The 13,762-nt window shown below is 46.6% G+C and overlaps 1 protein-coding gene across 2 annotated transcripts in view; it reads right to left on the bottom strand.

Moving 5' to 3' along the window:
* Positions 1-13,762, bottom strand: part of SPTBN5 (spectrin beta, non-erythrocytic 5) — a 2,054,098-nt gene that overhangs the window by 1,300,590 nt on the left and 739,746 nt on the right. For both annotated transcript variants that reach the window (XM_078659643.1, XM_078659644.1), the window contains exon 31: positions 682-827. In XM_078659643.1, coding sequence (XP_078515769.1) covers positions 682-827 — 146 coding nt within the window. The remainder of the gene's footprint in view (positions 1-681; positions 828-13,762) is intronic.

Raw genomic sequence — 13,762 nt, 5'->3', positions numbered from 1 at the left:
TGATTGGCTGGAGTTTGGATGTTCTTTAATGAGGCTAACTAGTTACTAAATGCTATTGAATCTCGAGGGAGATTGTCCTGTTAGCTTTATACTGCTATTTTACTGTTACCGTGGGACTCCCACCATGACAACAGGACAGATTCAAGCATGTGAACCTATAAGAGATACGAAACTGGAGATTGCAAAATGACCAACATTACATAAAATTACAGCGGCGTAATTTAAATTTTATCTGGGCCTATTATAGAACTTGGACAGAGTTAAATAAAGCCTGTTATGTGTATGGTACCAGAATATTGTAGACTAAATATTGTTTAGAAAGAAATGTATGTGCTAAATACAATTTATATCATTTATAAAAATAGTGCGCTATTTACATTAATAATTTTGAATTTACATCCAACGGAACAATATTTTGATGAGAGAAATCAATGATATTCTGGCATAGAACCAACTCTTGACATGACCTGTAAAATGATATACAAGTTGGGTAATGTTCACAATTTAGAACCAAGGCATGCACCGCCTTTAAGTGCAGCCACCTGTCTCCAACTGGCCCCCGCCCACAGCCGTGTGTCAAGTACCCATATGACACATTCATCTGCTTTCCTTTTTTTTTTGCACACATAAAGCACATTTAAACACCTGATCTCTAAATGGGAATGCTGAAGCGCGTGATACCTCAGTTCCTTTTGTTTCTGGCGGATCTCTTTAGACTCTGAGTGCCCAAGGTCCATCAAGCAGTCTGCAAGCTGGTGGCATGCTACCACTCTCTGTGCTGAGGCCTCCATTTGGTGCTTGAACGTATCGTACTTGGCATGGAGAAGCTATAAAGCCAGAGCAACAGAGAAAAGTTATATTTTTTATTAACGCAGTAATCATGTAGAAAAGTGTTATTACATGAACCAAAACTAAACATTAAGCACTGTCCAAATGTTCTAGGAGTAGAGTTAGAATATTTAAATGACCCAGTCCTACAATTAGTGGGAAGTGAGTAAAAATATAAAACTGAACAAAGACTGGATAGCAGAGATATTGGCAGTGGATGTTTTTGAGTCTATTTTTGACGCTAAACATTTTCATTAAATGTTTTCACAAGGAAATTAAGCCCGGGCGGAGCTGGCGTAGCGCCTCTACGCGGAGTTCCACGGAGTTGGAAAAAAACTCAGTGGAACTCCGCTCCACTCTGCTCCGCTTTGCCCCCCCCTAATTAATTGTATTTTTTTTTTTAAAAGACACTTACCCGCTATGGCTACCTCCTCCTTGCCATGGCAGCTTTCTTTCCTCGTTCTTGCCATCCTTGTCCATTGGAAACCCCTTTGTTGTACGTCTTGAGCAAGACGTACAACGTAGGGGTTTCCAATGGATAAGGACGGCGAGGACGAGGAAGGAGAGCGGCCATGGCAAGGAGGAGGCAGCCATAGCAGGTAAGTGCCTTTTTTAAAAAGTATAATTAATTAGGGAGGGTGGAGGGGCCAGCTAACTCCGCTCCGCCATGGAGTCTGAGTTTTGTCTAAACTCTGCATTCGCAACGGAACGTGGAGTATGCAAAACTCCGCTGGCGGAGCGGAGTTACCCGCCTGGGCTTAATGGAAATATGCTACTGAAGTACCCCGGCAAACGTCTCTTCACCTTTACTACTTATATCTTTGATATTTTTTCCATACTCACATATGTTTGGGATTTGTACCCATATTCTGTTGAGCACAAGTTATTCTAGCATGTCCCAGAAGAAAACAAGTTACTTACCTGTAACTGTAGTTCTCCAGTATTGAAAGCTTTCATAGATTCACATGCCTGAATCATTCCCTGTCGTCGAGACGGGAGTTTCCGGTATATAAAAAAGCAATGCTTATTTGTATAGCAAACTGAAAAGAGGCCTAGGCCCATTTCCCTTGTGCAACCCATAACCTATGTCAAGTAAAAGAGACCAAACTTGTCTCTGAACCAATCGGAGCTCCTCACCCTCTAGAACACTCCTGAGAGAACCTTTTGCCCCTCAGATTTTCGCGCACCTGTGCCATAGACATCTTTTGTGCTAAATCCAAGGTGAGCCTCTCAGGGGAGGAGGGTGGGTCGCATGTGAATCTATGAAAGCTTCAATTACTGGAGTACTACAGTTACAGGTAAGTAACTTGTTTTCTTACTCCAGTATTGGAGCTTCCAGAGATTCACATGCTGGAATCAGAATAGCGAGCAGTAATTCATAGCACATTTTTTGTTACCTTAGATCTCGAACTAGGCAACATATGTAATCTGACAATAGCAGTGTTCATATATAAATACATATAGAGAAAACTTCACAAATCGTATATAATACAGCACACAACAATAAAATGTGCTTATATCACCAACAAAGGAAGGAGGGATGGTACAGAGAGCTCACCTTTACTGGAAAAGGTTCCTCAGTACTGCTTGTCCCACTGCCACATCCTTCTCTGCAGGTGCATCGAGGCAGTAATGTCTGGTGAAGGTATGTGTACTCTTCCAGGTAGCAACCCTGCAGATATCCTGGATAGGTACGCACGCAAATAAAGCAGTGGAGGTGGACACAGCTCTTGTAGAATGGGCATGAACAGGTGCATTCAACGGCTTTCCCATCACCTGATTACAATACTGTATTGCACTTGAAATACATCGGACAATTCCCCTCTTTGACAACGGAACCCCTTCCTGGGGGCACTGTAAGCAACAAATAGTTGGGAAGACTTGCGGAAAGGCTTTGTTTTTTGCAAGTAGAACTTTAGACAGCGTTGAACATCTAATGAATGAAGAGGTTTTTCTGCTGCTGTTGATGGTTGAGGGAAAAACATCTTAAGGATCAGTGGTTCATTTAGATGAAAATCTGTTGGCACTTTCGGAACGAATTTGGGATTAGTCCTGAGGACAATCCTGTCCTCCTTGAACTGCAAAAATGGTTCCTGTATCGTGAGAGCCTAAATTTCCCCCACTCTTCTGGCTGAAGTGAGAGCTATTAGAAGAGCTACTTTCCAGGATAAAATTTTTAGATCCGACCTGTGAATTGGTTCGAAGGGCTGTTTCATCAATTGAGATAGAACAATGTTCAACTGCCAGAGAGGTGGAGGAGATCTTATGGGAGTAAAAGTTTGAAACAATCCTTTCATGAACTGTTTGATAATTCTTTCAGACCACAATGATGGACCCGAGGAAGTTATTCTATATTGAGAAATTGCCGCCAGATGTACCTTAATAGAAGCATGGGCCAAACCTGATTTCGCTAACATTAGAATATAAAGAATAATTTGATGTGCTGCTGAGTGTAGAGGATGGATATTATGTTCTTGGCACCACAAAGAGAATCTTTTCCATTTCATCCTTGTATGGAAAGGGCCTGTAACTCACTGACCCGTCTCGCTGAGGTCAAAGCCAAAAGAAGTGCTGTTTTCCATGAAATGTATTTGAGATCAGCCCTATGGATGGGCTCAAACGGGTGTTTCATCAATTGGTTGAGTACCACATTAAGGTGCCATGTAGGAGGAACTCTTCTTGGCCGTGGAAATGATCTATAAAGCCCTTTAAAGAATTGCTTTATTAATCTGTGGGACCAAAGAGAGGGTCCTTTTGAAGTTCTTGTAAAGCGGGAGATTGCTGCCAGATGAACTCTGATGGAGGCATGGGCAAGTCCCGATTGTGCCAAATGTAATAAATATGGTAGTAACTGCTCTGGGGTGATCCGTAAGGGATGGAGATCGTTGGCCCTACACCAAACACAAAAGCGTTTCCATTTTAAGGAATAAGTTTTGTTTGTGCTGACCGCTCTTGCCTTAGCTAGGACTTCCTTGCATTTCTGCGGGATGTTTAGGTGGTAGAACTCTCGGTACTCAGGAGCCATGCCGATAATCTGAGAGATTTCAGATTCGGGTGGAGTACTTGGCCGTTGGACATCGAGAGTAGAGAGGGATGTTGTCCCAGATGGATTGGTGGTTGGACTGAGAGGCGACTGAGGTCCGTGAACCAATGCTGCCTCGGCCAGTATGGGGCAATGAGGATCAAGGTGCAGTGGTCCGTTTTCATTTTCCGAATGACTCTTGTTATCAGGGGAAATGGCGGAAATGCGTACGCAAACACGTTGCGCCATGCGATGGAAAATGCATTTCCTAGTGACCGTGGTTGGGGATGCCAGCTAGTCGAAAAGTCAGCCCAGATCGCACCTGATGCCCAGGCTGCTGGTGCAGGGCGACTCTTAGTTCCCATCTTGAATAATTACCAAATAAAGAGACGGGCACTGGAAGCAGGAAGACAAGGAAAAAGGTTTATTTCTCATGAGGAGAGCCTGTCATTTCGGACACTCGCATAGTGTCTTCGGGAGGTGCTCTAACAAGTTTCTCTGAGGCTTCGTCTTTTATACACAGGTTTGTGGCACACAGGTATCCTTTATTACAATCAAGACATTGTGAAGTACGAAGATATTCCAACACGTGGCTACAGTAGGGGCCCTTATCCTCCATACAATAGGAGGGGGCTGTCATGCAGCTGAGTGTTCTGCTGATTCCTTTGGAATGTGTGCTCCTGATCGAATCTCAGGGGGTGGGGAGGTCATGATCAATAGTGGCTTTTTTTAAAAGAGGCGAGTGCATACAGTAGTGGGCAATAAACTGTATCCTCAGGCTAAGGGGTGACCAGCGGTCCATGTAGACAATTAGGTTCGGAGGAAGAGGTCATCAAAGGAGGGGTATTCATGGAGGGAAAGGAGGTGTTGGTCAGGCGCGGGGTGCGATTTTCAGAGACAGAGTCATGCGGGAGGGGAGGGCTCATGACTTGTGCATGTGAGAGCGGGGGCGGTCAGGGTGCATGGGGGAAGCTTGCAGGGTCAGGGAAGGGCGCTGGTGATCGATCGCAAACAGAGAGACCACGGTACCTAAAATGGCTGTTGTATATATGTGTGCATGGGTCTATGCTGGCGGGGTAACACGGTCAGTGTTTTGTAATGTCCATTCTGCTTACGACAAGAGGTACAGTGAACACAAATGAACGCCGCTTATGTACACATACATTGCCATTTTCAACAGTCGCCGCAAACAGAGAGACCACGGTACCTAAAATGGCTGTTGTATATATGTGTGCATGGGTCTATGCTGGCGGGGTAACACGGTCAGTGTTTTGTAATGTCCATTCTGCTTACGACAAGAGGTACAGTGAACACAAATGAACGCCGCTTATGTACACATACATTGCCATTTTCAACAGTCGCCGCTTTTTTACATAAGCAAGTTCAATTTCTACCTAGTCGATGCTATAGGCAGAATGCAATACATGTTAATTTACATTTGTTGGGTTCTTCATACAAGCCTAGAGATCGGCATAATACTTTAGTCGGGGTCAGTCAAGGAAAAATGTTCCGACACATTATAAAATCAAGTTCACATTTTCTCTCTAGTGACATCAACATACAGGAAAAAATGCTCTGATACCTTCGGGTCTTGTCAGTACTATAAGAGACTTTTGAAAAACTAACTACATGAGTGACCGATGAAACATTTTGAAAGGCAATACAAAATGGTTGAGGGAGGAATTCAATTCGATACAAGCAATTAGTCAAGGGGTGAGTAGAAAGTTCTGGAAAGGGGGAGGGTCTTTGTCGCAATGTCTTTTAACAGAGTCCATCTTCTTTTGTTGGCGCTGCTGAGCACCGGCGGTGGAGCTATAGGTCCAGCTCGGATTCATCCTTACACGTTGCAGGGTGCGATCAGTCCTCTGCTGTTAGATCACAGTCCTGTTTCCTAACTTATTTTCTTAGGGGTGCCTCAAGCTGGGCACCTGCGTGTCTTTTCTTTTTCCGTGGCAAAACCTCATTCTATAGTCAAAAGTTTATGCGAAAAAGGGTGAGTTTGTTGGATAATCGAGGGAAGAGAGGGCGGAGTGGGGCCAGATCTTTGAACACACCAAGGGACCAAGGGAGCAAAGGACAGCGAGCAGGCAGGCCCATCAGTCGGACTCAAAAGGGGACGGGGACTTCAGGCACGAGTGGGTCAGTGAGTCGAGGGCTTCAAGGCAGCCCTTCATTCCTTCATCTGCCGAGTTTGAAAGTTATGACTCGTCCCGCGTCTCGTTGCTCTGCGGCTCCACCTTTGGTTGCGGTCACACGTGCTCCATGATCTGTGGCCAGGCTGTGCGTCACGTCCAGCTCCTCTCCTCCGGTGATTGTATCTTTGAATGGGTAGAAAACAAGTTTTAGAAAAACTGGCAGGAGAAGACATTTATACATCTCAATTCCGCCCCCAATCCTGCGTAGGTGGGGGATATGTTCATCGATCACAGTCAGAAGTCGTCACTTATGGAGTGTGTAGGAGTGCATTGTTATTGATTTCATAGACCTGTGTGGCGTTCATGCGCAACGTATGGTGAGAGAAATTGGACTTTTATACATGGTGTATTATATCATCACTCAAAACTCGAGCCCCTATGTAGAGACTCGCCCTTTTTCATTTTAACCCAAGTACTGACAGTCTTACACTTCCCTTCGGGGTCGGCTAACTCTTGCAAGCAGGGGCGTTATCGTCATGAAGAAGGGGGAAGGGGGCAGATGTTAAACATGGCTTTCCTGGGGAATGACCGTTAATCAAGGTCATCAATTACGTTTCGTGGGTAGCTGACATGAGCTGGGGTTAATCAGGGGAAGCGTGGGCGCTTTGGACAGGGAGCTGGGGTCGATCGGGAGAAGTGGGGTACTCTGGACATCCGCACTTAGGTGCAGGGGGGTGGGGCAATCGGGGCATTGGGGATCGCATTTCTAACGAACTGAGAAACAGAAGACCATTGACGTTATAGTCCCCCTATAAAAGGCCAGATTAGGGGACGTCCGTCGTCTTACCTGTCCTTTCCTTCATTACCAACTCGGGTTCTATCGTTTTGCAGAAAGGAGAGGTAGTAATATGGCAAGTCACAATCGTTTTGGTTTTGGTCAATTTTGCTGAACACCTTTGCGTTCGAGGAAACCCAATTATGTTTTGTGCCGGAGGGGCACAACGTCACCATACAAGGAAAGAGGGAACAGGGGGCTTTTGGAGAGAGAAAGAGAGAGAGAGAGAGAGAGAGAGAGAGAGAGAGAGAGAGAGAGAGAGAGAGAGAGAGAGAGAGAGAGAGAGAGAGAGAGAGAGACCGCACTCTAAATGGTCCATTCGGTACACGTATGACATGGAGAGAGAAAGAGAGAGAGAGAGAGAGAGAGAGAGAGAGACGTGTACAATAATGGGCCATTCAGTGCGCGCACAACACAGATCAACAGGGGTTAAGTAATACGGAAACACAGGCAGAGGGATGACGTAGATTCATGCATCACGTACACACAAACTCAGACGGGGGAGACAGTACATGTATTATATACAAAAATCCAAGACAAAACATAGAACAGTTATTGGCCAAAATGATCTGCTCCTGTACGCTGCGCATTCTCAGTATCCTAAGCTCTCTTTACTTTTTCTTTTCTTTTTATTGTCGGCTGCCTTTACTGGAGGTTGTGGTTGCACACACTTACGTCTCTGCCACTTGGTCATGAACTAACCTGGTCGGGCTAATGCTCACGGTGGTATTTTCGAGTCATTTTAGCAAATGTGTTTCCAGGCTGAGACAATAGTCGGTGTCAGTTGGAGAACAATGGGGCAGCTTTGAGTTACATGTCTATGAGGATGCGAAAAAGGGGGTAGTAGGTTTTTAAATATTGGCAATATTCCTAGTCCTCTCGGCGGAGGATACTTGTGTAAACCTTGCCTCGGAATATTCCCTAAACTTTTCCCTATTTAGTTAAAAGTAGGAATGTATTCATTATTGTACGTCATTTTGGGTTGCATTATTCGGGGTTTGTCGTGGTTAGGTACCATAATCAAACGCCTTTTTCCCGTCTCTTCGTCCGTTAGATCACCATTTTCCTTTTCGTATCTTTAATCGATGTTCCAAAGTGACCTGCAGAAAGAGGGAAAAAGAAGGGGGCGGGGGCAAAATTTAAAAACACATCAGCGCGCATAAACCCGAAAAAGGCTTTTACTTACTACATACTCGGTCTATCTCCACGGAGCGCAGTTCTTGCCAACTCGGCATTTAAGCCCAGATGAACCTTTTAGTGTGTGGGAGATGATTATCGGAAGCCGGTGTGTGGTATTGTGGACCGTATGTAGGGAGGCCAGGTGGCACTCCTTCGGGGCGACTTAGGGACATTTTAGCACAATTTTCCTGATACAGGTAGCATATAAAGTATAGGCTGAATTCCAGGTTTGTTTTTTTTTTGGCGGTTGCTTTGGGCTGTACAAAAATGTGCAAAATACATACAACAAAAACCTGGACCATTCATATTTGCACTATTTCTGCGTACTATATGTTTTAACCCTTAACTAATCGAGCTGAGCCATTTCACCTATATTTTAGTTATATCGAAAATAGTGATCATTCATTTGAAACTTATCAACTTACGCGTGACAACTACGTTTGCTTTTTCCAAAAATCTTTAATAAGAATGCCGGTGTACAAATACGGGCCTACAACCCCGTGGGCCGGCCACGGAGCAGGCTGGAACTGTAGATGTGGGGATACTTTATTAGTGGAAAACTTAATGGAGTCGGTGGTCGTTAATTTCATAAAAAGTGCGCCAAGTGCAATAAAAATCATATCGAATTTTTAGTGTGAGCGAGTATCATAAGCATTGAAATTTCGAACTTTCAATAATCATGATGCGCCAAAACTTAACAACAATTCATTGTCCGAATGTTCAATCGGTACCCATCTCATGTCAATTCATTGTCCTTCATTGTCCGAACACACAATCAGTACCCATCTCATATCAATTCATTGTCCGAGCTGACAGTATACATCCTATATCAATCCATTGTCCGAACTTATAATCAGCACACATCCTATATCAATCTATATGTTTTTTTCTTTAAAAAACTTCATACATATCCTATGACACCAAGGCTGAGCAATCGGGGTACAATAAGGAGTTGAGAGTTTCATTTGCATCGGCGCCATTTTGGGTGCAGTCAGGCAGATCCAGGCATAGTCTAAATCTCCACTAACTCGTGGTTGGCCCAGAGCTTCCTTTTGGCAGTCCAAAAAGTTCCGTTAAAGGGCAAAAGAAAGGATCGGTGGTCTGAACCATCAGTCAAAAGGGGAGGGAGGCAACAATCTTTTCTACCGGGTCAAACTGTGTTTTCACCGGAACTGATCCGAACTGTAGTCTGCAGGATTCTAGTCATTCAAACTGAGGCTGGCGCCAGCATGGGAGCGCCGACGTCCTGCGGCTTACATTTCCATCGTTCCGTGGGCAATCATGGCAGTCATTCCCCATCGGGGGTATCTGCGGGAGTCGGGGACTCCCGCGGCTCCTCTAGAATCTTCAAGGACGAGGAGAACTTTTATGATGGTGGCATCCACAAGCAACCGGGCCATTCCTTCATGCTGGGCCCGCTCTTGCAAGGTCGACCGCCATTTTGAGAGTTCGGCAGCTACCGGCGATCGCGGGGTCAAATGAGCAGACGGGCTCCAACCTGCCGGGCGAGGTGTCGCAGAATCGCCACAGTGGATGAACCCTTTTCCGGGTGCGTGGAGCGTCGCTGCACCGTAAGAGTGGACGAACCCTTTGCCGGGTGCGAGGAGCGTTGAGGGCGCAGCTGGGGAGCCTCCACCTGGGGAGGTGGGAGAGGCTCGTTCGCGCCGCCTCTCCCTCCCGGTGCACCCCACGGCGTCTCGCTTGACATTTGTTATGGCCGGACCAGGCGATGAGGACGGGGGGGGGTCGGAGGCATGTGCAAGACATCCCCCCCAGGGTTGTCGCAGCCATTATAAAAGAAAGAAGCGACACCTGGCATGTTTTCGGGCCGGGCCTCCGGTTGATGGCGGCCGGACGCTCTTCGCCCTGGCCCCAGGAACGGGTCCCTTGGTTCATCCGGTGGGGCAGGCCTTGGCGTGTGGCGCCGCCTTCGGGCTATTCGCGTAGTGGTCCTTCCACCCCACCGCCCCTGACGGGTTTTGTAGACATAAAAACGCCCAAAAACTACTAGAAAGTAGCCCAAAGTAGCCCAACATTGCTACTTTGGGGAAGGAATGACTGGAACGGCGTCAGGCAGACGGCGAAATGCATTGTGGGTTTCGTTTGCCGTTGCAGCCGTTTGTCATGTAAATAGTTGCTTAAATGTTTTTTTTCTGTTTGTTTAAAAATAAAACGTGTTCACCTGTTACTTTGCTACAGGGTTGTATATTTTCTATTATTCGCCTAAGGTTTGTCGTTAATTGGGTGGGGTGGGTGGTGGAGCCAAGCTGTCTCGAAGTCATAGCGTTGAGTTCGGCTTTCCTCACCAGTTTCGTATTTCCTGAGGGGTTGTTCCCTATGTTTTCATTTCAGCGAGGTTAAAAAGAAGATTTCATCAGCGGCCTACTGATTTCACTCTATTCCTTTTCTTTTTCCTAACGATTTTTATTTTTATTTTTATTTTTTATTTGCTAGCACGATACGGCGGCTAATCCGCATTTTTATATTTGTCCTTTTGTATTAGGGGTACCCTCCTGGCCGAGCCAGATGACCTACCTCCAATAAATGGTCCGGGTGGAACTGGTTTACCAATCAGTGGGGAGTGGATAGGCATGACAGATTACAACGGGGGACAAAGGTCCGCATTACCTACCCTTCCTTACTTGCAAAGACTAGACAGAACATTTCTATTCCACGTTATTTGCAAACAGAGAATACCTCCAAAGAGAACCAATTCCGAACAATCAATGTTCGGATAAACAATCAATCAATGAGGAGTGAAAATAGGCACGACGGGTTAAAAGCTTGCGTTACCTACCCTTCACTATCTGCAAAGGGAGAGAGAATATTCCTATTCTTCCCTGTTTGCAGGCAGAGAAGATCCTTAAGAGAACCAACTTCGAACAATTCAATGCTCGATCAAACAATCAATCAATGGGAAGAAAAAAATAGGTATGACGGATTACAATGGGGACAAAAGTCTGCATTACCTATCTTTCACTATCTGTAAAGGGAGACAGAATATTCCTATTCGTCCCCGTTTGTAGACAGGGAATATCTCAAAAAGCAATAATCGATAAAAAACGATTAACAAACAATCAATGGGGAGAAAAGATAGGCATGACGGATTACAATGGGGACAAAAGTCTGCATTACCTATCCTTCACTATCTGCAAAGGGAGACAGACGTTCCTATCTGTCGCTGTTTGCAGACAGAGAATGTCTCCAAGAGAACCAATACTTCAAGTAGCACCCAAGGCTAAATGAACCAATCAATGAACAATACCAGTATCTAAATACCGTTTCCAATATCAACAATCAATCAATCAATCAATCAGATGGATAAAGCCATCCTACCAATTAGACGTAAAGACGTCCTACTTAACCTTACCCGGACCGGACCGTGTGGACAGTTCTTCGCCTTCCTTTTTCCAGCGCCCGATCGTTCTCTTTCTCCATGTTTTTACCGCAGCATTCCTGTGGGATTCCAGTCAGGACATTAGGTCACTTGAGAGAGGTCCGTTCGGAATCGGTGAAGTTAATTCAATCGGCAGCCGGACGAGGGCCCTCTCAAGGCAGGTATACTCCAATCATTTAGATGTTCACCCCATCGTCTGGACCTCTCTTACCGGACCCTATGTCGCTGATGGACCCCGCGTTGGGATGCCAATTGTCGAAAAGTCAGCCCAGATCGCACCTGATGCCCAGGCTGCTGGTGCAGGGCGACTCTTAATTCCTATCTTGAATAATTACCAAATAAAGAGACGGGCACTGGAAGCAGGAAGACAAGGAAAAAGGTTTATTTCTCATGAGGAGAGCCTGTCATTTCGGACACTCGCATAGTGTCTTCGGGAGGTGCTCTAACAAGTTTCTCTGAGGCTTCGTCTTTTATACACAGGTTTGTGGCACACAGGCATCCTTTATTACAATCAAGACATTGTGAAGTACGAAGATATTCCAACACGTGGCTACAGTAGGGGCCCTTATCCTCCATACAATAGGAGGGGGCTGTCATGCAGCTGAGTGTTCTGCTGATTCCTTTGGAATGTGTGCTCCTGATCGAATCTCAGGGGGTAGGGAGGTCATGATCAATAGTGGCTCTTTTTAAAAGAGGCGAGTGCATACAGTAGTGGGATATAAACTGTATCCTCAGTGTAGGAGAGTAGGGTCTGCAATCCTATGATCACCCAGATTTTTGCTTTTTGCTGCACTGGTTTACGACTTTCCCTGGCTGTGGGCCTGCTAATCAGACCCACAGCCTAGCTGTTCTCTCTATCCAAATTGTACTCAGGTACTGAATTGGCCCTGGGCCCTCTCCAAGTCCCTGTACCCAGGGCTGAGGTGCACCCAGAAGTCTCCCAGGGGCTGAAGCATGTATTGTGCCACCCCTGGATTGACTAACTAAAACTGACACAACTGGCTGCACGACAGCTGGGGCAAGGTGGTGTACTCACCCTTTGCTTTAGATATAGTATACCTATATCTAACCCTAAAAATGGACACACAGATCTCCTATCAGTCACTCCTATAGCAGGCCTTAACAATCCTGAAGGCAGAGTGCTTGGAATCGTGTGAGATGGTGCTCTAGCATGAGCTGAGCCTGTCTGCGGCTTTCGGGATCCATCCCTTAGCCGTTTCCATGATATCGCATACCATATACTCTTAAGTGCATTATAATCCTCGCGGTTAAATGCCAACTCTGGTATCGCTTTATCAAAACATGTCGAGTAAGGTGTCATACGAATTGGAATACTAACCCCTCGCCAATTCTGGCGACGGGGTTAGCATTCCACCCTTCTAGAGGGACACGACATGCATGTAACCTATAACCCGGTTAAAAGTCAGACAGAGCCTTAGCATCCACAAAATGGATGCTGCCACCGAGACACAAGTCTGCCCTCCTGCTGCTGGGAGTCCTCCCAGAGCAGGAGATAAGGACAAAGGGTTTCCTGCCAGGGGCGGTGCCAGCACCGTCCCAGACAGGGTTTTGTGTATTGTAGGTAGGCAGGGCTTTAGAGGAAGGTGACTGCACGTGGCACCCCGGTGCTCACTGTGCATAGGCTGGCTGGAACCAGTTCCAGGGGCACTCCAGCCCCTGGCCTGGGGAAAAGCCCGCCAAGGAAGTGGGTGTAACCACCCCCCTCCTGGTCCCACCCATAGGGCAGGACCTAGTCGCGTGCCAGCCCCCTTTTCCCAGATAAAGGTAGAGACTGGCCCCTTCCAAATCAGATCATCTTTGGAATCAAGACACGACTTTCTGCGAAAGGACTTCAAGATTTCCTTCTTCAAGATTCTCCCTTGTGACTAAGGAGTAGTCACCCTGCATCCGCAGGCACCATCTAAGAACACTGCGGTCTGCTGCAAGTCCTTCCTCCGGAATCCGACTGCCCAGCTCGACGAGAACCGGCTTCCCTGGCACCTCTGACCTCTACCCGCCTCTACAGCCCAGCTGAGAACCGTGGGTGCGACGAGACCTCAAGGGACCGGCCATCTTCAAGACTGCACGACTTCTTTCCAGCAAGCCCGCCGAGTAATCTACTGGTGAGTGCTTTGGGGTCCGAGAAGCCCCGACTCTGAGCAGCTCCAGCTCCGAAGTGCAGCCCCCCAGCATCTCCACGATCTGCGTGGGGCCCTTCTGCTTTCCGCTGCTCACCGCGTTGTTTGGCTACTAGCCCGTTGGCTTGTGGCCTTCCTGACGACGCCCGACGACATTTCTGCTGCTGGTCTGGTTGCTCCAGACTGGCCCTTGCTCCCTTCCAGAAGAGGAGCACCCCGGACCCTCCT

This window comes from Lissotriton helveticus, chromosome 9 (assembly GCF_964261635.1).
Source record: "Lissotriton helveticus chromosome 9, aLisHel1.1, whole genome shotgun sequence".
Classification (NCBI taxonomy): domain Eukaryota; kingdom Metazoa; phylum Chordata; class Amphibia; order Caudata; family Salamandridae; genus Lissotriton; species Lissotriton helveticus.
Note: the sequence above shows the minus strand (reverse complement) of the source record. Positions and strands in the feature narration are given on the sequence as shown.